This window comes from Salvelinus fontinalis, unplaced genomic scaffold, assembly GCF_029448725.1.
Source record: "Salvelinus fontinalis isolate EN_2023a unplaced genomic scaffold, ASM2944872v1 scaffold_0269, whole genome shotgun sequence".
Taxonomy (NCBI): Eukaryota; Metazoa; Chordata; class Actinopteri; order Salmoniformes; family Salmonidae; genus Salvelinus; species Salvelinus fontinalis.
In genome coordinates this window covers 21,811-47,666 of record NW_026600478.1, presented here as the reverse complement: position 1 = coordinate 47,666, position 25,856 = coordinate 21,811, and the positions used below count along the sequence as shown (strand labels likewise).

General features: G+C 51.1%; 2 protein-coding genes across 4 annotated transcripts in view; one reads left to right on the top strand and one right to left on the bottom strand.

Annotated features, from left to right (window-relative positions):
- LOC129845287 (F-box only protein 7-like) overlaps nucleotides 1–9,944 on the bottom strand; it is a 25,938-nt gene extending 15,994 nt beyond the window's left edge. The window contains exons 1-7 of one of the 3 annotated variants that reach the window (XM_055913169.1): nucleotides 9,842–9,944; nucleotides 8,511–8,633; nucleotides 6,662–6,971; nucleotides 3,844–4,080; nucleotides 2,640–2,784; nucleotides 1,396–1,479; nucleotides 193–321 (exon numbers count right to left, since the gene is read on the bottom strand). In XM_055913169.1, coding sequence (XP_055769144.1) covers nucleotides 193–321; nucleotides 1,396–1,479; nucleotides 2,640–2,784; nucleotides 3,844–4,080; nucleotides 6,662–6,971; nucleotides 8,511–8,632 — 1,027 coding nt within the window. In that variant the 5' untranslated portion in view covers nucleotide 8,633; nucleotides 9,842–9,944. Of the gene's footprint in view, nucleotides 1–192; nucleotides 322–1,395; nucleotides 1,480–2,639; nucleotides 2,785–3,843; nucleotides 4,081–6,661; nucleotides 6,972–8,510; nucleotides 8,634–9,176; nucleotides 9,516–9,841 lie in introns of those variants that run through there. The other 2 variants (XM_055913168.1, XM_055913170.1) reach the window with 2 other exon arrangements.
- On the top strand, nucleotides 9,627–25,856 carry LOC129845289 (RNA-splicing ligase RtcB homolog). The gene is made up of 12 exons (XM_055913171.1): nucleotides 9,627–9,818; nucleotides 10,043–10,121; nucleotides 10,228–10,295; nucleotides 10,523–10,622; nucleotides 10,829–10,985; nucleotides 11,191–11,347; nucleotides 13,141–13,300; nucleotides 15,049–15,224; nucleotides 17,630–17,818; nucleotides 21,077–21,187; nucleotides 22,720–22,839; nucleotides 25,376–25,856. The coding sequence occupies exons 1-12, from the start codon at nucleotides 9,726–9,728 to the stop codon at nucleotides 25,481–25,483; spliced, it is 1,518 nt and encodes a 505-aa protein (XP_055769146.1). The 5' UTR covers nucleotides 9,627–9,725; the 3' UTR covers nucleotides 25,484–25,856.

Genomic DNA, 25,856 nt, shown 5'->3' with positions numbered 1-25,856 from the left:
CCAGTACTATGTATTTAATAACAGTACTATATATCTACATCCCAGTACTATGTATTTAATAACATTACTATATATCTACATCCCAGTACTATATATCTACATCCCAGTACTATGTATTTAATAACAGTACTATATATCTACATCCCAGTACTATGTATTTAATAACAGTACTATATATCTACATCCCAGTACCTTCTCTGGCTGAAGCTATCAGAGGATACACCAGCTGGTCTTTGAAGACCCGGGACAACTTCCTCAGCTCTGTGTAGACGGCCGCTGCACTGTCACCTGTGGATCGACAGACAGAACAGACGCTGTCACCTGTGGATCGACAGACAGAACAGACGCTGTCACCTGTGGATCGACAGACAGGACAGACGCTGTCACCTGTGGATCGACAGACAGAACAGACGCTGTCACCTGTGGATCGACAGACAGAACAGACGCTGTCACCTGTGGATCGACAGACAGGACAGATGCTGTCACCTGTGGATCGACAGACAGAACAGACGCTGTCACCTGTGGATCGACAGACAGGACAGATGCTGTCACCTGTGGATCGACAGACAGGACAGACGCTGTCACCTGTGGATCGACAGACAGGACAGACGCTGTCACCTGTGGATCGACAGACAGAACAGACGCTGTCACCTGTGGATCGACAGACAGAACAGACGCTGTCACCTGTGGATCGACAGACAGAACAGACGCTGTCACCTGTGGATCGACAGACAGAACAGACGCTGTCACCTGTGGATCAACAGACAGAACAGACGCTGTCACCTGTGGATCAACAGACAGAACAGACGCTGTCACCTGTGGATCAACAGACAGAACAGACGCTGTCACCTGTGGATCAACAGACAGAACAGACACAGTCACCAGACACACACTCACCTGTCCACCGGTCAGTCACCAGACACACACTCACCTGTCCACTGGCTCAGTCACCAGACACACACTCACCCGTCCACCGGTCAGTCACCAGACACACACTAACCCGTCCACCGGTCGGTCACCAGACACACACTCACCTGTCCACCGGTCAGTCACCAGACACACACTCACCTGTCCACTGGTCAGTCACCAGACACACACTCACCTGTCCACTGGTCAGTCACCAGACACACACTCACCTGTCCACTGGTCAGTCACCAGACACACACTCACCTGTCCACCGGTCAGTCACCAGACACACACTCACCTGTCCACCGGTCAGTCACCAGACACACACTAACCCGTCCACTGGTCAGTCACCAGACACACTCACCTGTCCACTGGTCAGTCACCAGACACACTAACCTGGTCAGTCACCAGACACACACTCACCCGTCCACTGGTCAGTCACCAGACACACACTCACCTGTCCACTGGTAAGTCACCAGACACACTCACCTGTCCACTGGTCGGTCACATAGGTGGAGGGTTTTAGTGACAGTTTCCTCACTGTCTCCACCTGCTGGTTCGTCTTCAGGGTGGCTGCAGAGGGGAGCAATGTACCGATCAATCAGGGGAAGACCAATGAGATCAATAATGATAAGCAGAGCTGGGTCAAACAGATAGCTATGTCAAACACTGACACTGCCTTTCAGAGGGCCGGGCCCCCTATAGAGCCCTATAGTCCTTCCAGAGGGCCCCCTATAGAGCCCTATGGTCCTTCCAGAGGGCCCCCTATAGAGCCCTATAGTCCTTCCAGAGGGCCCCCTATAGAGCCCTATGGTCCTTCCAGAGGGCCCCCTATATAGCCCTACGGTCCTTCCAGAGGGCCCCCTATAGAGCCCTATAGTCCTTCCAGAGGGCCCCCTATATAGCCCTACGGTCCTTCCAGAGGGCCCCCTATAGAGCCCTATAGTCCTTCCAGAGGGCCCCCTATAGAGCCCTATGGTCCTTCCAGAGGGCCCCCTATAGAGCCCTATGGTCCTTCCAGAGGGCCCCCTATAGAGCCCTATAGTCCTTCCAGAGGGCCCCCTATAGAGCCCTATGGTCCTTCCAAAGGGCCCCCTATAGAGCCCTATGGTCCTTCCAGAGGGCCCCCTATAGAGCCCTATGGTCCTTCCAGAGGGCCCCCTATAGAGCCCTATAGTCCTTCCAGAGGGCCCCCTATAGAGCCCTATGGTCCTTCCAAAAGGCCCCCTATAGAGCCCTATAGTCCTTCCAAAAGGCCCCCTATAGAGCCCTATAGTCCTTCCAGAGGGCCCCCTATAGAGCCCTACGGTCCTTCCAGAGGGCCCCCTATAGAGCCCTATGGTCCTACCAGAGGGCCCCCTATAGAGCCCTACGGTCCTTCCAGAGGGCCCCCTATAGAGCCCTACGGTCCTTCCAGATGGCCCCCTATAGAGCCCTATAGTCCTTCCAGAGGGCCCCCTATAGAGCCCTATAGTCCTTCCAGAGGGCCGGGCCCCCTATAGAGCCCTATGGTCCTTCCAGAGGGCCGGGCCCCCTATAGAGCCCTATGGTCCTTCCAGATGGCCCCCTATAGAGCCCTATGGTCCTTCCAGAAGGCCCCCTATAGAGCCCTATGGTCCTTCCAGAGGGCCCCCTATAGAGCCCTATAGTCCCTGGTCAGAAGTAATAAACCATATAGGGAAGAGGACACCATTTGGGCCCCGGCCCCAGCTTTGAGAAACAGTGAGACTGACCGTTGATAACCAGAACGGGTCCCATGGGAACAGCTAGGACCATGGCCAGGCTGTCGTCACAGAGAGGATGGGCATACTGCAGTCTGTACAGTCCTCCTGGGGCCCTCCACCCAGCTGGCATCTCACCAGGACGCCCCTCAGAGCCCTACACACACACACACACACACACACACACACACACACACACACACACACACACACACACACACACACACACACACACACACACACACACACACACACTTTAGGGAACAGGGCCCTGGTCAACAGTATTGCACTATATAGGGAATAGGGGCTCTGGTCTAAAGTAGTGTACTATATAGGGAATAGGGCCCTGGTCTATAGTAGTGTACTATATAGGGAATAGGGCTCTGGTCTATAGTAGTGTACTATATAGGGAATAGGGCTCTGGTCTAAAGTAGTGTACTATATAGGGAATAGGGCTCTGGTCTAAAGTAGTGTACTATATAGGGAATAGGGCTCTGGTCTAAAGTAGTGTACTATATAGGGAATAGGGCACTGGTCTAAAGTAGTGCACTATATAGGGAACAGGGCCCTGGTCTAAAGTAGTGTACTATATAGGGAATAGGGCTCTGGTCTATAGTAGTGCACTATATAGGGAATAGGGCTCTGGTCTAAAGTAGTGTACTATATAGGGAATAGGGCTCTGGTCTAAAGTAGTGTACTATATAGGGAATAGGGCTCTGGTCTAAAGTAGTGTACTATATAGGGAATAGGGCTCTGGTCTAAAGTAGTGTACTATATAGGGAATAGGGCTCTGGTCTAAAGTAGTGCACTATATAGGGAATAGGGCTCTGGTCTAAAGTAGTGTACTATATAGGGAATAGGGCCCTGGTCTAAAGTAGTATACTATATAGGGAATAGGGCTCTGGTCTATAGTAGTGTACTATATAGGGAATAGGGCCCTGGTCTAAAGTAGTATACTATATAGGGAATAGGGCTCTGGTCTAAAGTAGTATACTATATAGGGAATAGGGCTCTGGTCTAAAGTAGTGTACTATATAGGGAATAGGGTGACATTTGGGATCCTAGCGTCCTCTCTCCTCGCCTCCTTCTCAAACCCATTGGATGAGAAAGCCAGAGATCCCTCCCACCTGACCTTCTCCTCCAATGGGGTTTTGAGGAGGAAGCAGAGAGGAGTATTCGATGTAGATTCTCCCCCCAGTCTCCTGTAGAGCCTTACCTGGCACAGGAAGCCCGTCTCTACCATCAGGAGGTGCACTGCCACCATCAGGGCATCACAGGTACTGCTGCTCTGAGCCTGGTGGTAGAGAACCTCCAGGGAATGGGGGACCTTCCCTCCTTCTGCCTCCCCACACAGCATGGGCTCCCACACCCACCGACCTGCCTCTCCTTCCTGCTCCTCCTCTCTGACCACTTCCTGTTGAGGCTCCGCCCCCTTGCTGCTGGTGCTGCTGGCCTGGATCAACAACACAAATCACCATGGTGACCGGCTGGTACTGAGATGACAGTCAACAGCAGTGTCCTATTAGAGTTGAACAAAACTCACAGTGCTATTGGATTACCGCAAAATCATATGATTTACACATTTTATACACACACACACACAAATAATTCAGACCCCTTGACTTTTTCCACATTTTGATGTTACAGCCTTATTCTAAAATGGATTAAATCATTTATATCCCCTCAATCTACACACAATACCCCATAAAGAAAAACAAAAACAGGTTAAGACTATAAAAATAAATAAATAATGAAATATCACATGTACATAAGTATTCAGACCCGTAATTCAGTACTTTGTTGAAGCACCTTTGGCAGCGATTACAGCCTTGAGTCTTCTTGGGTCTGACGCTACAAGCTTGGCACAGCTGTATTTGGGGAGTTTCTCCCACTTCTTCTCTGCAGATCCTCTCAAACTCTGTCAGGTTGGATGGGGAGCGTCGCTGCACAGATATTTTCAGGTCTCTCCAGAGATGTTCGATCGGGTTCAAGTCCGGGCTCTGGCTGGGCCACTCAAGGACATTGAGACTTGTCCCAAAGCCACTCCTGCGTTGTCCTGGCTGTGTGCTTAGGGTCGTTGTCCTGTTGGAAGGTGAACCTTCGCACAAGTCTGATGTCTTGAGTGCTCAGGAGCAGGTTTTCATCAAGGATCTCTCTGTACTTCGCTCTGTTCATCTTTCCCTTGATCCTGACTAGTCTCCCAGTCCCTGCTGCTGAAAAACATCCCCACAGCATGCCACCACCATGCTTCACCATAGGGATGCTGCCAGGTTTCCTCCAGACGGACGCTTGGCATTCAGGCCAAGAGTTCAATCTTGGTTTCATCAGACCAGATAATCTTGTTTCTCATGGTCTGAGAGTCTTTAGGTGCCTTTTGGCAAACTCCAAGCGGGCTGTCATGTGCATTTTACTGAGGAATGGCTTCCATCTGGCCACTCTACCATAAATGCTTGATTGAGATGGTTGTCCTTCTGGAAGGTTCTCCAATTGCCACAGAGGAACTCTGGAGCTCTGTCAGTGACCATCAGGTTCTTAGTCACCTCCTTGACCAAGGCCCTTCTCCCCCGATTGCTCAGTTTGGCCGAGCGGCCAGCTCTAGGAAGAGTCTTGGTGGTTCCTTTTAAAAATGGAGACCACCGTGTTCTTGGGAACCTTCAATGCTGCAGACATGTTTTGGTACCCTTCCCCAGATCTGTGCCTCGCCACAATCCTGTCTCGGAGCTCTACGGACAATTCCTTCGACCTCATGGCTTGGTTTTAGCTCTCACATCCACTGTCAACTGTGGGACCTTATATAGACAGGTGTGTGCCTTTCCAAGTCATGTCCAATCAATTTAATTTATGACAGGTAGATCTAAAATCAAATTATAGAAACATCTCAAGGATGATCAATGGAAACAGGATAAACCTGAGCTCAATTCCCAAATCTCATAGCAAAGGGTCTGAATACTTATGTAAATAAGGTATCTGTTTTTTGTTTTTTTATACATTTGCAAAAAATTCTAAAAGCCTGTTTTCACGTTGTCATTATGGGGTATTGTGATGTCATTAGGGGGTATTGTGCTGTCATTAGGGGGTATTGTGATGTCATTAGGGGGTATTGTGATGTCATTAGGGGGTATTGTGCTGTCATTAGGGGGTATTGTGCTGTCATTAGGGGGTATTGTGCTGTCATTAGGGGGTATTGTGCTGTCATTAGGGGGTATTGTGATGTCATTAGGGGGTATTGTGATGTCATTAGGGGGTATTGTGTTGTCATTAGGGGGTATTGTGATGTCATTATGGGGTATTGTGATGTCATTATGGGGTATTGTGTTGTCATTAGGGGGTATTGTGATGTCATTAGGGGGTATTGTGCTGTCATTATGGGGTATTGTGCTGTCATTATGGGGTATTGTGCTGTCATTAGGGGGTATTGTGATGTCATTAGGGGGTATTGTGATGTCATTAGGGGGTATTGTGCTGTCATTAGGGGGTATTGTGATGTCATTAGGGGGTATTGTGATGTCATTAGGGGGTATTGTGTTGTCATTAGGGGGTATTGTGATGTCATTATGGGGTATTGTGTTGTCATTAGGGGGTATTGTGATGTCATTAGGGGGTATTGTGCTGTCATTAGGGGGTATTGTGATGTCATTAGGGGGTATTGTGCTGTCATTAGGGGGTATTGTGCTGTCATTAGGGGGTATTGTGTTGTCATTAGGGGGTATTGTGATGTCATTATGGGGTATTGTGTTGTCATTAGGGGGTATTGTGATGTCATTAGGTGGTATTGTGATGTCATTAGGTGGTATTGTGATGTCATTACGGGGTATTGTGTGTAGATTGAAGAGGAAAAAAATTATTGAATCAATTTTAGAATAAGGCTGTAACTTAACAAAATGTGGAAGAAGTCAAGGGGTCTGAATAATTGTATTGTAATATACTACTCCTATATATATATATATATATATATATATATATGTGTATATATATATATATATACACACTACTGTAATATAATATACTACTGGTGTTAGGAGTTGAAGGCTCACCTCACTGGAGCGTTTGGCTGGTGGGTGTACAGCTTGGTACAGCCCAGTACTACTACTGCTGTTGCTGGGTGCCTGGCGGGCTGAGGCGGCAAAGGCAGCGGAGGAAGCAGGGGAGCCTGAGGGCACAGCCTGGCGGGCTGAGGGAGCAGGGGCAGCGCAGGGGGTAGAGGCGGTGGAGGGTACAGCCACAGATGGAGGCAGGATGACACAGACCAGGTCCCCACTGACGATGCCACAGGAGGACAAAGTCTGACCAGAGTCAGATAGAACATCTGCACCGTTCAGGGACAAGGTGAACTCTGTGTCTGGGCTGTGGGGGACAGAGGAGAGATAGCATCTGGTCAAGTCCAAACATAAACCATTGATTTCAAAGTTTAATAAACCATACAACTATGAACAATGACTGCTTTGAACAACTTACACAATACATTTAAAAAGATCACATTGACTGGAAAAACTCCAGATGCACAGTTTGGTGACAGAATTACAGTAAAATCTCCCTCAGTTTTATTCTGTTAGCAAACTTAGTTTCTGCCTAGTTCTTCCTCTAAATGTGTTTTTGTGAAATGTTCAGTGGACATGTTTAAAAGTAGTCCTTGTGCATAGAGTTGTATGGTTTGGTAAACTTTGAAATCAATGTTTTTTTGTTCGGCAGACATTTTAAAGTGAAAATCTGAGTCTACCGTGGAATTGCCCTTTAGCAACAGAAGGAGAACATTTCTGGGTCTAACCTGAGGGTCTAACTAACCCGAGGGACTAACTAACCCGAGGGACTAACTAACCAGAGGGACTAACTAACCCGAGGGACTAACTAACCCGAGGGACTAACTAACCTGAGGGACTAACTAACCTGAGGGACTAACTAACCTGATGGTCTAAGGGTCTAACCTGAGGGACTAACTAACCTGAGGGACTAACTAACCTGAGGGACTAACTAACCTGAGGGTCTAACTAACCTGAGGGTCTAACTAACCTGAGGGTCTAACTAACCTGAGGGTCTAACTAACATGAGGGACTAACCAACCTGAGGGACTAACCAACCTGAGGCTCTAACCAACCCGAGGCTCTAACCAACCTGAGGCTCTAACCAACCTGAGGCTCTAACCAACCTGAGGGACTAACTAACCCGAGAGACTAACTAACCCGAGGGTCTAACTAACCCGAGGGTCTAACTAACCTGAGGATCTAACTAACCTCTAACTAACCTGAGGGTCTAACTAACCTCTAACTAACCTGAGGGTCTAACTAACCTGAGGGTCTAACTAACCTGAGGGACTAACTAACCTGAGGGACTAACTAACCTGAGGGACTAACTAACCTGAGGGACTAACTAACCTCTAACTAACCTGAGGGACTAACTAACCTGAGGGACTAACTAACCTGAGGATCTAACTAACCTGAGGATCTAACTAACCTCTAACTAACCTGAGGGTCTAACTAACCTGAGGATCTAACTAACCTGAGGGACTAACTAACCTGAGGGACTAACTAACCTGAGGATCTAACTAACCTGAGGATCTAACTAACCTCTAACTAACCTGAGGGTCTAACTAACCTGAGGGACTAACTAACCTGAGGGACTAACTAACCTGAAGGTCTAACTAACCTGAGGATCTAACCTGAGGGTCTAACTAACCTGAGGGTCTAACTAACCTGAGGGTCTAACTAACCTGAGGGTCTAACTAACCTGAGGATCTAACCTGAGGGTCTAACTAACCTGAGGGTCTAACTAACCTGAGGGACTAACTAACCTGAGGGACTAACTAACCTGAGGATCTAACCTGAGGGTCTAACTAACCTGAGGGACTAACTAACCTGAGGGACTAACTAACCTGAGGGACTAACTAACCTGAGTCCATGTGAAGGCAGAAGGATCTCTCTGATCTGAACGTTGAGCTCTGTCAGAGTGGGCTCCTCTCCCTCCAGCTTCACCCTGCTGGTCTGCTTGTTTATCCTCACACGCAGTTTCATGCTTGGGAGAGAGAGACCGACGGACAGGGTTAGGTAACCAACACACAGAACACGATCAGACAGGTTAAGGACACAAATTCACAAATAATTCAGACACAAGACACTTAATTGTGGTCTTCTCTCCCTGGTTCATCATGAATCATTACGGTCATCTTCCAAAAAATCTTTTCATAAAGCGTCTAACTTTCTGAGCGTGATGTCCGTTTTCACAACGAAGTAGAAAACACTCGACAAAGCCAAGTCACCTCTTTACAGTAGAAACACAATGCTAGCTGGAATTCTTTCACTTTCATTTCTTGCCAACTGTGTTAAGAGAGACTGAATTATGAGAGCAAAATGGTCACGTTCATCAGTGCAACAATCTAACGTTATAGCAGGTGCGCTGGCCTAGCAATTCCTACAGTGTACAGCTATGTTTCATTATGCACAGCACACTTCTGGTATGATGGTGTTATCTAGCTAGAACAATACAAACCTACATGTAGAAGTGCAGCTAGCTGGTTAACTTATCTGGTAGCTAGCTAGCCAGCAGCATTTTACTTACTTTAGTTTAGTTGTTGTCTCTTGTTAAACTTATTGCAAGCCTTAATCATTTCACACCATAAATTGCATGTTAACTAAAGAAGTCTTAACTGCAAGTAGAGATAGTTGAAGATTTCCACGTATTACAACGAGAAGATAGAAGAGGCTTTGACAGAAGCTAGATGGTCAACAATGTTATCAAATTGTTGACTTCAACTACGGAAAGCGATTAGAGTTCTGACTTCAACTACGGAACGTCAAAAAGACGAAACACATTTAGGAAAATAATTAACACTAATGTTTACAAAAAAAATTAAACATTGCTCGGATATTATGGAACATGTATTTGGTAGGCACGACTATAATATGGTGTTATCCAAGATCAATATTTCAATCCATTCAAAAATGAACGCGATTAATTTTAAAACATTTCCAGCTGCGTCATTAATCACAGTTTTCCAAAACGCGTTATGTACGGACGCTTCCGAGGTGCCGTAGTCTGTTGGTTCGGTACAGAATCAGACACTGCTGAAATATAAGTGAAATAAACAGCTAGCAACATAATAATATCATGAGTCGATCGTACAATGACGAGTTACAATATTTGGACAAGATTGACAAGAACTGCTGGCGAATCAAGAAAGGTTTCGTCCCAAATATGCAGGTGATTAGCTAAAACTAACTTACATGGAATGAATTAACGTTAGCACATGTCCGTAGTTTGCTAGCTTCAGACGTGATTTGCTACTATCCAGCTTGTCTCTGTTATTGTTGCTCTTGTCTCTTGTATGTAGATAAGGTGTAAGAGCATAGTAGTTACATAAACTAGCTAACCTAATATGGCGTATGGACTTGACAGCTCATCAAATCCTTCCCATTTCATTCCAGGTGGAAGGAGTGTTTTACGTCAACGAGTCCCTGGAGAAGCTGATGTTTGAGGAGCTGCGTAACGCGTGTAAAGGAGGAGGTAGATGACAACAACACGATGATGCCATGGTAACAGACAAGCCCGCTCCTGTATTGTTTTCCCCGTTGATTTGACTGATTTGGTTGTTGTTGTTGTTTGTCGTCAGGTTTTGGTGGGTTTCTCCCTGCCATGAAACAGATTGGAAACGTTGCAGCTCTGCCGGGAATAGTCCATGTAAGTAGGGAACCACTGGTCCGGATCAGGCCTTAACACAAGTCAGTGTATAAACGGACATATTGACACTCTGTAATATCTCACAGGGGCTGTTTTCCCCGGACACGTATTTAGCCTAGTCGTGGACTTACGAAGCACTTTCAATGGAGATTCTCCAATGAGTTTGCTTGTCAGTCCAGGATTACTCTTAACCGGTGTCCCCCCAAACCTCTCTCTCTCTCCCTCAGAGGTCCATCGGCCTGCCAGACTGCCACTCGGGGTATGGGTTCGCCATCGGAAACATGGCTGCCTTTGACATGAGCGACCCCAACGCTGTCGTATCCCCAGGTACAGAGGATACACACAGTCCAACAGGCTGGCCTGTCTATCTCTGGTGTGGGTTTTGACATTAACTGGTTGTGTGTGTGTGTGTGTGTGTGTGTGTGTGTGTGTGTGTGTGTGTGTGTGTGTGTGTGTGTGTGTGTGTGTGTGTGTGTGTGTGTGTGTGTGTGTGTGTGTGTGTGTGTGTGTGTGTGTGTGTGTGTGTGAGCTAGGTGGTGTGGGCTTTGACATTAACTGTGGAGTGCGTCTACTAAGGACCAACCTAGACGAGGGAGACGTCCAGCCTGTCAAGGAGCAGCTGGCTCAGGCCCTGTTTGACCACATCCCTGTCGGAGTCGGCTCCAAGGGAGTCATCCCTATGACCGCCAAGTAAGCAGACACCACTACCCTGCTGTCTGTTACAGGGACCTAGAGGAGGCACTAGAGATGGGAGTGGACTGGTCCCTGAGAGAAGGCTGTCTAGAGACTGATAACCTGGTGTCTGTTACAGGGACCTAGAGGAGGCTCTAGAGATGGGAGTGGACTGGTCCCTGAGAGAAGGCTGTCTAGACTGATAACCTGGTGTCTGTTACAGGGACCTAGAGGAGGCTCTAGAGATGGGAGTGGACTGGTCCCTGAGAGAAGGCTATGCCTGGGCAGAGGATAAGGAACACTGCGAGGAGTATGGCAGGATGCTGCAGGCCGACCCCAACAAGGTCTCCTCCAAGGCCAAGAAGAGAGGCCTGCCTCAGGTAACACCCCTCACTAACTAACCCTGACCCCTGACCCCCAACAAGGTCTCCTCCAAGGCCAAGAAGAGAGGCCTGCCTCAGGTAACACCCCTCACTAACTAACCCTGACCCCTGACCCCCAACAAGGTCTCCTCCAAGGCCAAGAAGAGAGGCCTGCCTCAGGTAACACCCCTCACTAACTAACCCTGACCCCTGACCCCCAACAAGGTCTCCTCCAAGGCCAAGAAGAGAGGCCTGCCTCAGGTAACACCCCTCCCTAACTAACCCTGACCCCTGACCCCCAACAAGGTCTCCTCCAAGGCCAAGAAGAGAGGCCTGCCTCAGGTAACACCCCTCCCTAACTAACCCTGACCCCTGACCCCCAACAAGGTCTCCTCCAAGGCCAAGAAGAGAGGCCTGCCTCAGGTAACACCCCTCCCTAACTAACCCTGACCCCTGACCCCCAACAAGGTCTCCTCCAAGGCCAAGAAGAGAGGCCTGCCTCAGGTAACACCCCTCCCTAACTAACCCTGACCCCTGACCCCCAACAAGGTCTCCTCCAAGGCCAAGAAGAGAGGCCTGCCTCAGGTAACACCACTCCCTAACTAACCCTGACCCCTGACCCCCAACAAGGTCTCCTCCAAGGCCAAGAAGAGAGGCCTGCCTCAAGTAACACCCCTCCCTAACTAACCCTGACCCCCAACAAGGTCTCCTCCAAGGCCAAGGAGAGAGGCCTGCCTCAGGTAACACCCCTCCCTAACTAACCCTGACCCCTGACCCCCAACAAGGTCTCCTCCAAGGCCAAGAAGAGAGGCCTGCCTCAGGTAACACCCCTCACTAACTAACCCTGACCCCTGACCCCCAACAAGGTCTCCTCCAAGGCCAAGAAGAGAGGCCTGCCTCAGGTAACACCCCTCCCTAACTAACCCTGACCCCTGACCCCCAACAAGGTCTCCTCCAAGGCCAAGAAGAGAGGCCTGCCTCAGGTAACACCCCTCCCTAACCTGATCCCTTATTCTGAGTACAAGTGGAACCCTATTCCTACTGTTGACCAGGACCCATTAGGGCTCCTACTGTTGACCAGGACCCATTAGGGCTCCTACTGTTGACCAGGACCCATTAGGGCTCTACTGTTGACCAGGGCCCATTATAGGGCTCTACTGTTGACCAGGGCCCATTATAGGGCTCTACTGTTGACCAGGGCCCATTATAGGGCTCTACTGTTGACCAGAACCCATTATAGGGCTCTACTGTTGACCAGGACCCATTATAGGGCTCTACTGTTGACCAGGACCCATTATAGGGCTCTACTGTTGACCAGGACCCATTATAGGGCTCTACTGTTGACCAGGACCCATTATAGGGCTCTACTGTTGACCAGGACCCATTATAGGGCTCTACTGTTGACCAGGACCCATTATAGGGCTCTACTGTTGACCAGGACCCATTATAGGGCTCTACTGTTGACCAGGACCCATTATAGGGCTCTACTGTTGACCAGGACCCATTATAGGGCTCTACTCTTGACCAGGACCCATTATAGGGCTCTACTCTTGACCAGGACCCATTATAGGGCTCTACTGTTGACCAGGACCCATTATAGGGCTCTACTGTTGACCAGGACCCATTATAGGGCTCTACTGTTGACCAGGACCCATTATAGGGCTCTACTGTTGACCAGGACCCATTATAGGGCTCTACTGTTGACCAGGACCCATTATAGGGCTCTACTGTAATTCCAGCTGGGAGCAGGGAACCACTATGCAGAGATCTATAATGACCTATCCTTATTCCATGCCATGGTATTGTTCCAGCTGGGTACTCTGGGAGCAGGGAACCACTATGCAGAGATCCAGGTGGTGGATGAGATCTATAATGACTATGCTGCTAAGAAGATGGGCATCGACCACAAGGGCCAGGTGTGTGTGATGATCCACAGTGGCAGCAGGGGGCTGGGCCACCAGGTGGCTACAGGTAGGACTGCTCTCTCTCTACCCATGTTGGAAATATTGCATTTTTCTGTTGGTTTCATTTTAAAGAATTGTCTGTAACGTGGCCACTGGTCTGCGTTGCTGCACGGTGTATTGCGAATGATAATGTGTTTTCAGTGACTTAACTGGTTAAATAAAAGGTAAAAATATACATTGAGAGCAAAAAATAATTGATCCATTTTAGAATGTTACGTTACAGCCTTATTCTAAAATGGATTAAATCAAAATACAAATTCTCAATCTACACACTACCCCTTTAGTGAAAACGGCTTATTAGAAATGTTGGCACGTTTATTACAAACAAAAAACTGATACCTTACATAAGTATTCAGACCCTTTGGCTATGAGCTCAGGTGCTTCCTGTTTCCATTGATCATCCTTGATGTTTCTACAACTTGGAGTCCACCTGTCATAAATTTAAAATGATTGGACATGATTTGGAAAGGCACACACCTGTCTATATAAGGTCCCACAGTTGACAGTTCATGTCAGAGCAAAAACAAAGCCATGAGGTCGAAGGAATTGTCCGTAGAGCTCTGAGACAGGATTGTGTCGAGGCACAGATCTGGGGAAGGGTACCAAAACATTTCTGCATTGTTGAAGGTCTCCAAGAACACAGTGGCCTCCATCATTCTTAAATGGAAGAAGTTTGGAACCACCAAGACTCTTCCTAGAGCTGGCCGCCCGGCCAAACTGAGCAATCTGGCGAGAACGGCCTTGGTCAGGGAGGTGACCAAGAACACAATGGTCACTCTGACAGAGCTCCAGAGTTCCTCTGTGGAGATGGGAGAACCTCCCAGAAGGACAACCATCTCTGCAGCACTCCACCAATCAGGCCTTTATGGTAGAGTGGCTGGACGGAAGCCACTCAGTAAAAGGCACATGACAGCCCGCTGGGAGTTTGCCAAAAGGCACCTAAAGGACTCTGATGAAACCAAGATTGGCCTGAATGCCAAGCGTCACGTCTGGAGGAAACCTGGCATCATCCCTACGGTGAAGCATGGTGGTGGCAGCATCACGTCTGGAGGAAACCTGGCATCATCCCTACGGTGAAGCATGGTGGTGGCAGCATCATGCTGTGGGGGTGTTTTTCAGTTGCAGGGACTAGGAGACTAGTCAGGACCGAGCAAAGTACAGAGATCCTTGATGAAAACCTGCTCAAGACATTAGACTGGGGGGCAACAGTTCACCTTCCAACAGGACAACGACCCTAAGCACACAGCCAAGACAACGCAGGAGTGGCTTCGGGACAAGTCTCTGAATGTCCTTGAGTGGCCCAGCCAGAGTCCGGACTTGAACCCAATCGAACATCTCAGGAGAGACCTGAAAATAGCTGTGCAGCGACGCTCCCCATCCAACCTAACAGAGCTTGAGAGGATCTGCAGAGAAGAAGTGGGAGAAACTCCCCAAATACAGGTGTGCCAAGCTTGTAGTGTCATACCCAAGAAGACTCAAGGCTGTAATCGCTGCCAAAGGTGATTCAACCAAGTACTGAGTAAAGGGTCTGAGTACTTAGGTAAATGTGATATCAGTTTTTTATAAATTAGCAAAAACCTTTTTACTTTGTCATTATGGGGTATTGTGTGCAGATTGAGGGGGGGAAACAATTTAATCCATTTTAGAATAATGCTGTAACCTAACGGGTCTGAATACTTCCCGACGCCACTGAAGAAAAACCCTTGAATAATTAGGTGTCCTAACTTTTGATTGGTTCTGTATATATTCTGGTAGATGCCCTGGTTGCCATGGAGAAGGCGATGAAGCGAGACAAGATCCAGGTGAACGATCGCCAGCTGGCGTGCGCCCGGATCTTTTCAGAGGAGGGACAGGACTACCTGAAAGGAATGGCCGCCGCCGGCAACTATGCCTGGGTCAATCGCTCCTCTATGACCTTTCTCACACGACAGGTAACTGACCCTAACTGACCGCCCCTGAGACGGGTAACTGACCCTAACTGACCCTAACTGACCCTAACTGACCCTAACTGACCTCCCCTGAGATGGGTAACTGACCCTAACTGACCCTAACTGACCTCGCCTGAGACGGGTAACTGACCCTAACTGACCGCCCCTGAGACGGGTAACTGACCCTAACTGACCCTAACTGACCTCGCCTGAGACGGGTAACTGACCCTAACTGACCCTAACTGACCGCCCCTGAGACGGGTAACTGACCCTAACTGACCGCCCCTGAGACGGGTAACTGACCCTAACTGACCTCGCCTGAGACGGGTAACTGACCCTAACTGACCGCCCCTGAGACGGGTAACTGACCCTAACTGACCTCGCCTGAGACGGGTAACTGACCTCGCCTGAGACGGGTAACTGACCTCGCCTGAGACGGGTAACTGACCTCGCCTGAGACGGGTAACTGACCTCGCCTGAGACGGGTAACTGACCTCGCCTGAGACGGGTAACTGACCTCGCCTGAGACGGGTAACTGACCTCGCCTGAGACGGGTAACTGACCTCGCCTGAGACGGGTAACTGACCTCGCCTGAGACGGGTAACTGACCTCGCCTGAGACGGGTAACTGACCTCGCCTGAGACGGGTAACTGACCTCGCCTGAGACGGGTAACTGACCTCGCCTGAGACGGGTAACTGACCTCGCCTGAGACGGGTAACTGACCTCGCCTGAGACGGGTAACTGACCCTAACTGACCTCGCCTGAGACGGGTAACTGACCGCCCCTGAGACGGGTAACTGACCCTAACTGACCTCGCCTGAGACGGGTAACTGACCCTAACTGACCTCGCCTGAGACGGGTAACTGACCCTAACTGACCTCGCCTGAGACGGGTAACTGACCCTAACTGACCTCGCCTGAGACAGGTAACTGACCCTAACTGACCGCCCCTGAGACGGGTAACTGACCCTAACTGACCCTAACTGACCCTAACTGACCACCCCTGAGACGGGTAACTGACCCTAACTGACCTCGCCTGAGACGGGTAACTGACCGCCCCTGAGACGGGTAACTGACCGCCCCTGAGACGGGTAACTGACCGCCCCTGAGACGGGTAACTGACCGCCCCTGAGACGGGTAACTGACCCTAACTGACCTCGCCTGAGACGGGTAACTGACCCTAACTGACCTCGCCTGAGACGGGTAACTGACCCTAACTGACCTCGCCTGAGACGGGTAACTGACCCTAACTGACCTCGCCTGAAACGGGTAACTGACCCTAACTGACCGCCCCTGAGACGGGTAACTGACCCTAACTGACCGCCCCTGAGACGGGTAACTGACCCTAACTGACCGCCCCTGAGACGGGTAACTGACCCTAACTGACCGCCCCTGAGACGGGTAACTGACCCTAACTGACCGCCCCTGAGACGGGTAACTGACCGCCCCTGAGACGGGTAACTGACCGCCCCTGAGACGGGTAACTGACCGCCCCTGAGACGGGTAACTGACCGCCCCTGAGACGGGTAACTGACCGCCCCTGAGACGGGTAACTGACCGCCCCTGAGACGGGTAACTGACCGCCCCTGAGACGGGTAACTGACCGCCCCTGAGACGGGTAACTGACCGCCCCTGAGACGGGTAACTGACCGCCCCTGAGACGGGTAACTGACCGCCCCTGAGTAACACCTGTGTGACTTCTCTGTGTCTCTGTCTCCTCCTCAGCGTGACTTCTCCGTGTCTCTGTCTCCTCCTCAGCGTGACTTCTCCGTGTCCCCCTCAGCGTGACTTCTCCGTGTCTCTGTGTTCCCCTCAGCGTGACTTCTCCGTGTCTCTGTCTCCTCCTCAGCGTGACTTCTCCGTGTCTCTGTGTTCCCCTCTGTGTGACTTCTCCGTGTCTCTGTGTTTCTCCTCTGCGTGACTTCTCGGTGTCTCTGCGTGATTTCTCCGTGTCTCTGTGTTCCCCTCTGCGTGACTTCTCCGTGTCTCTGTGTTTCCCCTCTGCGTGACCTCTCCGTGTCTCTGTGTTTCCCCTCTGCGTGACCTCTCCGTGTCTCTGTGTTTCCCCTCTGCGTGACCTCTCCGTGTCTCTGTGTTTCCCCTCTGCGTGACTTCTCCGTGTCTCTGTGTTTCCCCTCTGCGTGACTTCTCCGTGTCTCTGTGTTTCCCCTCTGCGTGACTTCTCCGTGTCTCTGTGTTTCCCCTCTGCGTGACCTCTCCGTGTCTCTGTGTTTCCCCTCTGCGTGACTTCTCCGTGTCTCTGTGTTCCCCTCAGCGTGACTTCTCCGTGTCTCTGTGTTTCCCCTCTGCGTGACCTCTCCGTGTCTCTGTGTTTCCCCTCTGCGTGACTTCTCCGTGTCTCTGTGTTTCCCCTCTGCGTGACTTCTCCGTGTCTCTGTCTCCTCCAGGCATTTGCCAAGGTGTTCACCACCACTCCGGATGACCTGGACATGCATGTGATCTATGACGTGTCTCATAACATCGCCAAGGTGGAGGAACACATGGTAGATGGGAAACAGAAGACTCTGCTGCTGCATCGCAAGGGATCCACCCGGGCCTTCCCTCCACACCACCCTCTCATCCCCGTAGACTACCAGGTACACCACCCTCTCATCCCTGTAGACTACCAGGTACCACCCGGGCCTTCCCTCCACACCACCCTCTCATCCCCGTAGACTACCAGGTACACCACCCTCTCATCCCTGTAGACTACCAGGTACCACCCACCCTCTCATCCCTGTAGACTACCAGGTACCACCCACCCTCTCATCCCTGTAGACTACCAGGGACCACCCACCCTCTCATCCCTGTAGACTACCAGGTACACCCTCTCATCCCTGTAGACTACCAGGGACCACCCACCCTCTCATCCCTGTAGACTACCAGGTACACCACCCTCTCATCCCCGTAGACTACCAGGTACCACCCTCTCATCCCTGTAGACTACCAGGTACCACCCGGGCCTTCCCTCCACACCACCCTCTCATCCCCGTAGACTACCAGGTACCACCCGGGCCTTCCCTCCACACCACCCTCTCATCCCCGTAGACTACCAGGTACCACCCTCTCATCCCTGTAGACTACCAGGGACCACCCACCCTCTCATCCCTGTAGACTACCAGGTACACCACCCTCTCATCCCCGTAGACTACCAGGTACCACCCTCTCATCCCTGTAGACTACCAGGTACCACCCGGGCCTTCCCTCCACACCACCCTCTCATCCCCGTAGACTACCAGGTACCACCCGGGCCTTCCCTCCACACCACCCTCTCATCCCCGTAGACTACCAGGTACCACCCTCTCATCCCTGTAGACTACCAGGTACCCCCCTCTCATCCCTGTAGACTACCAGGTACCACCCACCCTCTCATCCCTGTAGACTACCAGGTACCCCCTCTCATCCCTGTAGACTACCAGGTACCCACCCTCTGATCCCTGTAGACTACCAGGTACCACCCACCCTCTCATCCCTGTAGACTACCAGGTACCACCCACCCTCTCATCCCTGTAGACTACCAAGTACCACCCACCCTCTCATCCCTGTAGACTACCAGGTACCACCCTCTCATCCCTGTAGACTACCAGGTACCACCCACCCTCTCATCCCTGTAGACTACCAGGTACCACCCACCCTCTGATCCCTGTAGACTACCAGGTACCACCCACCCTCTGATCCCTGTAGACTACCAGGTACCACCCTCTCATCCCTGTAGACTACCAGGTACCACCCACCCTCTCATCCCTGTAGACTACCAGGTACCACCCACCCTCTCATCCCTGTAGACTACCAGGTACCACCCTCTCATCCCTGTAAACTACCAGGTACCACCCACCCTCTCATCCCTGTAGACTACCAGGTACCACCCTCTCATCCCTGTAGACTACCAGGTACCCCCCTCTCATCCCCGTAGACTACCAGGTACCACCCACCCTCTCATCCCTGTAGACTACCAGGTACCACCCACCCTCTCATCCCTGTAGACTACCAGGTACCACCCTCTCATCCCTGTAAACTACCAGGTACCACCCACCCTCTCATCCCTGTAGACTACCAGGTACCACCCGGGCCTTCCCTCCACACCACCCTCTCATCCCTGTAGACTACCAGGTACCCCCCTCTCATCCCTGTAGACTACCAGGTACCCCCCTCTCATCCCTGCAGACTACCAGGTACACCACCCTCTCATCCCTGTAGACTACCAGGTACCACCCTCTCATCCCTGTAGACTACCAGGTACCCCCTTCTCATCCCTGTAGACTACCAGGTACACCACCCTCTCATCCCTGTAGACTACCAGGTACACCACCCTCTCATCCCCGTAGACTACCAGGTACCCCCCTCTCATCCCTGTAGACTACCAGGTACCACCCACCCTCTCATCCCTGTAGACTACCAGGTACCACCCACCCTCTCATCCCTGTAGACTACCAGGTACCCCCCTCTCATCCCTGTAGACTACCAGGTACCACCCACCCTCTCATCCCTGTAGACTACCAGGTACCCCACCCTCTCATCCCTGTAGACTACCAGGTACACCACCCTCTCATCCATGTAGACTACCAGGTCCACCCTCTCATCCCTGTAGACTACCAGGTACACCACCCTCTCATCCCCGTAGACTACCAGGTACCCCCCTCTCATCCCTGTAGACTACCAGGTACCACCCACCCTCTCATCCCTGTAGACTACCAGGTACACCACCCTCTCATCCCTGTAGACTACCAGGTACCACCCACCCTCTCATCCCTGTAGACTACCAGGTACCACCCACCCTCTCATCCCTGTAGACTACCAGGTACCACCCACCCTCTCATCCCTGTAGACTACCAGGTACCACCCACCCTCTCATCCCTGTAGACTACCAGGTACCACCCACCCTCTCATCCCTGTAGACTACCAGGTACCCCCCTCTCATTCCTGTAGACTACCAGGTACACCACCCTCTCATCCCTGTAGACTACCAGGTACACCACCCTCTCATCCCTGTAGACTACCAGGTACACCACCCTCTCATCCCTGTAGACTACCAGGTACACCACCCTCTCATCCCTGTAGACTACCAGGTACACCACCCTCTCATCCCTGTAGACTACCAGGTACCACCCTCTCATCCCTGTAGACTACCAGGTACCACCCACCCTCTCATCCCTGTAGACTACCAGGTACCACCCACCCTCTCATCCCTGTAGACTACCAGGTACCACCCACCCTCTCATCCCTGTAGACTACCAGGTACCACCCACCCTCTCATCCCTGTAGACTACCAGGTACCACCCTCTCATCCCTGTAGACTACCAGGTACCCCCCTCTCATCCCTGTAGACTACCAGGTACCACCCACCCTCTGATCCCTGTAGACTACCAGGTACACCACCCTCTCATCCCCGTAGACTACCAGGTACCACCCCCCCCCCCCCCCCCACCCTCTCATCCCTGTAGACTACCAGGTACCCCCCACCCTCTCATCAGCAGAATAAAGTTAGTCTATAATATTATAGTTAACCTTAATCCAGATGTGCTTTAGGGCCAATCTGGCAGCCCTATGTGGCTCTGGCCCTAAAGTAGTCCCCTATATAGGGAGGGCCCTAAAGTAGTCCCCTATATAGGGAGGGCCCTAAAGTAGTCCCCTATATAGGGAGGGCCCTGAAGTAGTCCCCTATATAGGGAGGGCCCTGAAGTAGTCCCCTATATAGGGAGGGCCCTGAAGTAGTCCCCTATATAGGGAGGGCCCTGAAGTAGTCCCCTATATAGGGAGGGCCCTGAAGTAGTCCCCTATATAGGGAGGGCCCTGAAGTAGTGCCATTTTGATGCAGAGACTGTTTTTAAGATGCTTCCTGTTTCTGGTCCAATCAGCTGACAGGTCAGCCGGTGTTGATCGGGGGCACGATGGGCACCTGCAGTTACGTCCTGACGGGCACAGAGCAGGGCATGACGGAGACCTTCGGTACCACCTGCCACGGAGCGGTAAGACTCACCCCAGCTCTGTCGCTTTACTGCGCCTCTCTGTCGCTTTACTGCGCCTCTCTGTCGCTCTACTGCGCCTCTCTGTCGCTCTACTGCGCCTCTCTGTCGCTCTACTGCGCCTCTCTGTCGCTCTACTGCGCCTCTCTGTCGCTCTACTGCGCCTCCCTGTCGCTCGACTGCGCCTCCCTGTCGCTCGACTGCGCCTCCCTGTCGCTCGACTGCGCCTCCCTGTCGCTCGACTGCGCCTCCCTGTCGCTCGACTGCGCCTCCCTGTCGCTCGACTGCGCCTCCCTGTCGCTCGACTGCGCCTCCCTGTCGCTCGACTGCGCCTCCCTGTCGCTCGACTGCGCCTCCCTGTCGCTCGACTGCGCCTCCCTGTCGCTCGACTGCGCCTCCCTGTCGCTCGACTGCGCCTCCCTGTCGCTCGACTCCGCCTCCCTGTCGCTCGACTCCGCCTCCCTGTCGCTCGACTCCGCCTCCCTGTCGCTCGACTCCGCCTCCCTGTCGCTCGACTCCGCCTCCCTGTCGCCCGACTCCGCCTCCCTGTCGCCCGACTCCGCCTCCCTGTCGCCCGACTCCGCCTCCCTGTCGCCCGACTCCGCCTCCCTGTCGCCCGACTCCGCCTCCCTGTCGCCCGACTCCGCCTCCCTGTCGCCCGACTCCGCCTCCCTGTCGCCCGACTCCGCCTCCCTGTCGCCCGACTCCGCCTCCCTGTCGCCCGACTCCGCCTCCCTGTCGCCCGACTCCGCCTCCCTGTCGCCCGACTCCGCCTCCCTGTCGCCCGACTCCGCCTCCCTGTCGCCCGACTCCGCCTCCCTGTCGCCCGACTCCGCCTCCCTGTCGCCCGACTCCGCCTCCCTGTCGCCCGACTCCGCCTCCCTGTCGCCCGACTCCGCCTCCCTGTCGCCCGACTCCGCCTCCCTGTCGCCCGACTCCGCCTCCCTGTCGCCCGACTCCGCCTCCCTGTCGCCCGACTCCGCCTCCCTGTCGCCCGACTCCGCCTCCCTGTCGCCCGACTCCGCCTCCCTGTCGCCCGACTCCGCCTCCCTGTCGCCCGACTCCGCCTCCCTGTCGCCCGACTCCGCCTCCCTGTCGCCCGACTCCGCCTCCCTGTCGCTCGACTCCGCCTCCCTGTCGCTCGACTCCGCCTCCCTGTCGCTCGACTCCGCCTCCCTGTCGCTCGACTCCGCCTCCCTGTCGCTCGACTCCGCCTCCCTGTCGCTCGACTCCGCCTCCCTGTCGCTCGACTCCGCCTCCCTGTCGCTCGACTCCGCCTCCCTGTCGCTCGACTCCGCCTCCCTGTCGCTCGACTCCGCCTCCCTGTCGCTCGACTCCGCCTCCCTGTCGCTCGACTCCACCAGTCTCTTCTTCTCTTTACCTGTGTTCCCAGCTACATCACTGTTGTAACGTGAAGGAATGTCCATATTATAACAAGTAGTAACGATCGACTGCATCCATCTGTTCATTATATAGAACATGTTCCCTCTTAGTTCCAGATTAACTACATGTTTTACCTCAACTCCTGTCTCCAGGGTCGGGCTCTGTCTCGGGCCAAATCCCGCAGGAACATAGACTTCCAGGACGTGTTGGACAAGCTGGCAGACCAGGGTATCGCCATCAGGGTGGCTTCGCCCAAACTAGTCATGGAAGAGGTAGGCTTCTCTTCGCCCAAACTAGTCATGGAAGAGGTAGGCTTCTCTTCGCCCAAACTAGTCATGGAAGAGGTAGGCTTCTCTTCGCCCAAACTAGTCATGGAAGAGGTAGGCTTCTCTTCGCCCAAACTAGTCATGGAAGGGGTAGGCTTCTCTTCGCCCCAACCTGTCATGGAAGGGGTAGGCTTCTCTTTGCCCCAACTAGTCATGGAAGGGGTAGGCTTCTCTTCGCCCAAACTAGTCATGGAAGGGGTAGGCTTCTCTTCGCCCCAACTAGTCATGGAAGGGGTAGGCTTCTCTTTGCCCCAACTAGTCATGGAAGGGGTAGGCTTCTCTTCGCCCAAACTAGTCATGGAAGGGGTAGGCTTCTCTTCGCCCAACCTGTCATGGAAGGGGTAGGCTTCGCTTCGCCCAAACTAGTCATGGAAGAGGTAGGCTTCTCTTCGCCCAAACTAGTCATGGAAGGGGTAGGCTTCTCTTCGCCCAAACTAGTCATGGAAGAGGTAGGCTTCTCTTCGCCCAAACTAGTCATGGAAGAGGTAGGCTTCTCTTCGCCCGAGCTAGTCATGGAAGGGGTAGGCTTCGCCCAGGTTAGTCATGCTATAGCTACAGTGAGGTGGGTGGTAGCTACAGTGGAGTGGGGTTATAAAGCTAACGGTATTTATAGTCATGCTATAGCTACAGTGGGGTGGGGTCATAAAGGCTAAGGGTATTTATAGTCATGCTATAGCTAAAGGCTAACAGTATTTATAGTCATGCTATAGCTACAGTGGGGTGGGGTCATAAAGGCTAACAGTATTTATAGTCATGCTATAGCTACAGTGGGGTGGGGTCATAAAGGCTAACAGTATTTATAGTCATGCTATAGCTACAGTGGGGTGGGGTCATAAAGGCTAAGGGTATTTATAGTCATGCTATAGCTAAAGGCTAACAGTATTTATAGTCATGCTATAGCTACAGTGGGGTGGGGTTATAAAGGCTAACAGTATTTATAGTCATGCTATAGCTACAGTGGAGTGGGGTCATAAAGGCTAACGGTATTTATAGTCATGCTATAGCTACAGTGGAGTGGGGTCATAAAGGCTAAGGGTATTTATAGTCATGCTATAGCTAAAGGCTAACGGTATTTATAGTCATGCTATAGCTACAGTGGGGTGGGGTCATAAAGGCTAACAGTATTTATAGTCATGCTATAGCTACAGTGGGGTGGGGTCATAAAGGCTAACGGTATTTATAGTCATGCTACAGTGGAGTGGGGTCAAAGGCTAACGGTATTTATAGTCATGCTACAGTGGAGTGGGGTCATAAAGGCTAACGGTATTGTAGTCATGCTATAGCTACAGTGGAGTGGGGTCATAAAGGCTAACAGTATTTATAGTCATGCTATAGCTACAGTGGAGTGGGGTCATAAAGGCAAACAGTATTTATAGTCATGCTACAGTGGAGTGGGGTCATAAAGGCTAACGGTATTTATAGTCATGCTATAGCTTAAGGCTAACGGTATTTATAGTCATGCTATAGCTAAAGGCTAATGGTATTTATAGTCATGCTATAGCTAAAGGCTAACCGTATTTATAGTCATGCTACAGCTAAAGGCTAACGGTATTTATAGTCATGCTATAGCTTAAGGCTAACGGTATTTATAGTCATGCTATAGCTTAAGGCTAACGGTATTTATAGTCATGCTATAGCTTAAGGCTAACGGTATTTATAGTCATGCTATATCTAAAGGTATTTATAGTCATGCTATAGCTAAAGGCTAACATTATTTATAGTCATGCTATAGCTAAAGGCTAACAGTATTTATAGTCATGCTATAGCTAAAGGCTAACGGTATTTATAGTGATGCTATAGCTAAAGGCTAACGGTATTTATAGTCATGCTATAGCTAAAGGCATTTATAGTCATGCTATAGCTACAGTGGAGTGGGGTCATAAAGGCTAACAGTATTTATAGTCATGCTATAGCTACAGTGGGGTGGGGTCATAAAGGCTAACAGTATTTATAGTCATGCTATAGCTACAGTGGGGTGGGGTCATAAAGGCTAACGGTATTTATAGTCATGCTATAGCTACAGTGGGGTGGGGTCATAAAGGCTAACAGTATTTATAGTCATGCTATAGCTACAGTGGGGTTATAAAGGCTAACGGTATTTATAGTCATGATATAGCTACAGTGGGGTGGGGTCATAAAGGCTAACGGTATTTATAGTCATGCTTTAGCTACAGTGGGGTGGGGTCATAAAGGCTAACGGTATTTATAGTCATGCTATAGCTACAGTGGAGTGGGGTCATAAAGGCTAACGGTATTTATAGTCATGCTATAGCTACAGTTGGGTCATAAAGGCTAACAGTATTTATAGTCATGCTATAGCTAAAGGCTAACGGTATTTATAGTCATGCTATAGCTAAAGGCTAACGGTATTTATAGTCATGCTATAGCTAAAGGCTAACCGTATTTATAGTCATGCTATAGCTAAAGGTATTTATAGTCATGCTATAGCTAAAGGCTAACAGTATTTTCTTCCCATTTCTAGGCTCCGGAGTCGTACAAAAACGTGTGTGATGTCGTCAACACGTGTCACGATGCTGGAATCAGCAAGAAGGCCATCAAACTACGACCCATTGCCGTCATCAAGGGATAAGGCTGCTCCGCTAGTGACGCTATAGGCCACGGCACTCCATCCAGGAGCCAATCACCAGGCAGAGAGCCAATGGAGAAGTGTCTGACTGCGAGCGAGCGTGTCCGGTCTTCATAAACAGACTTGACAAGGGATCGGTTTCCTCAGCTCCGCTTCCTGTTTATGACCAGTATGACTTTTTGACGTGGGGGGGTGATTTGTCCGTTGAGTGATCAATGAAATTGGACAGGATGGGCTCTTTAATATTGTAAAAGTTTGAGAGGGTGACATGTCTTGGGTTTACTTTTCATTCATGGTTTACTTTTCATTCATTCACTGTGGAATATCACCTTGAGATTCAGGTTAAACCACAGATAATAAAATACAAGAGAACAGA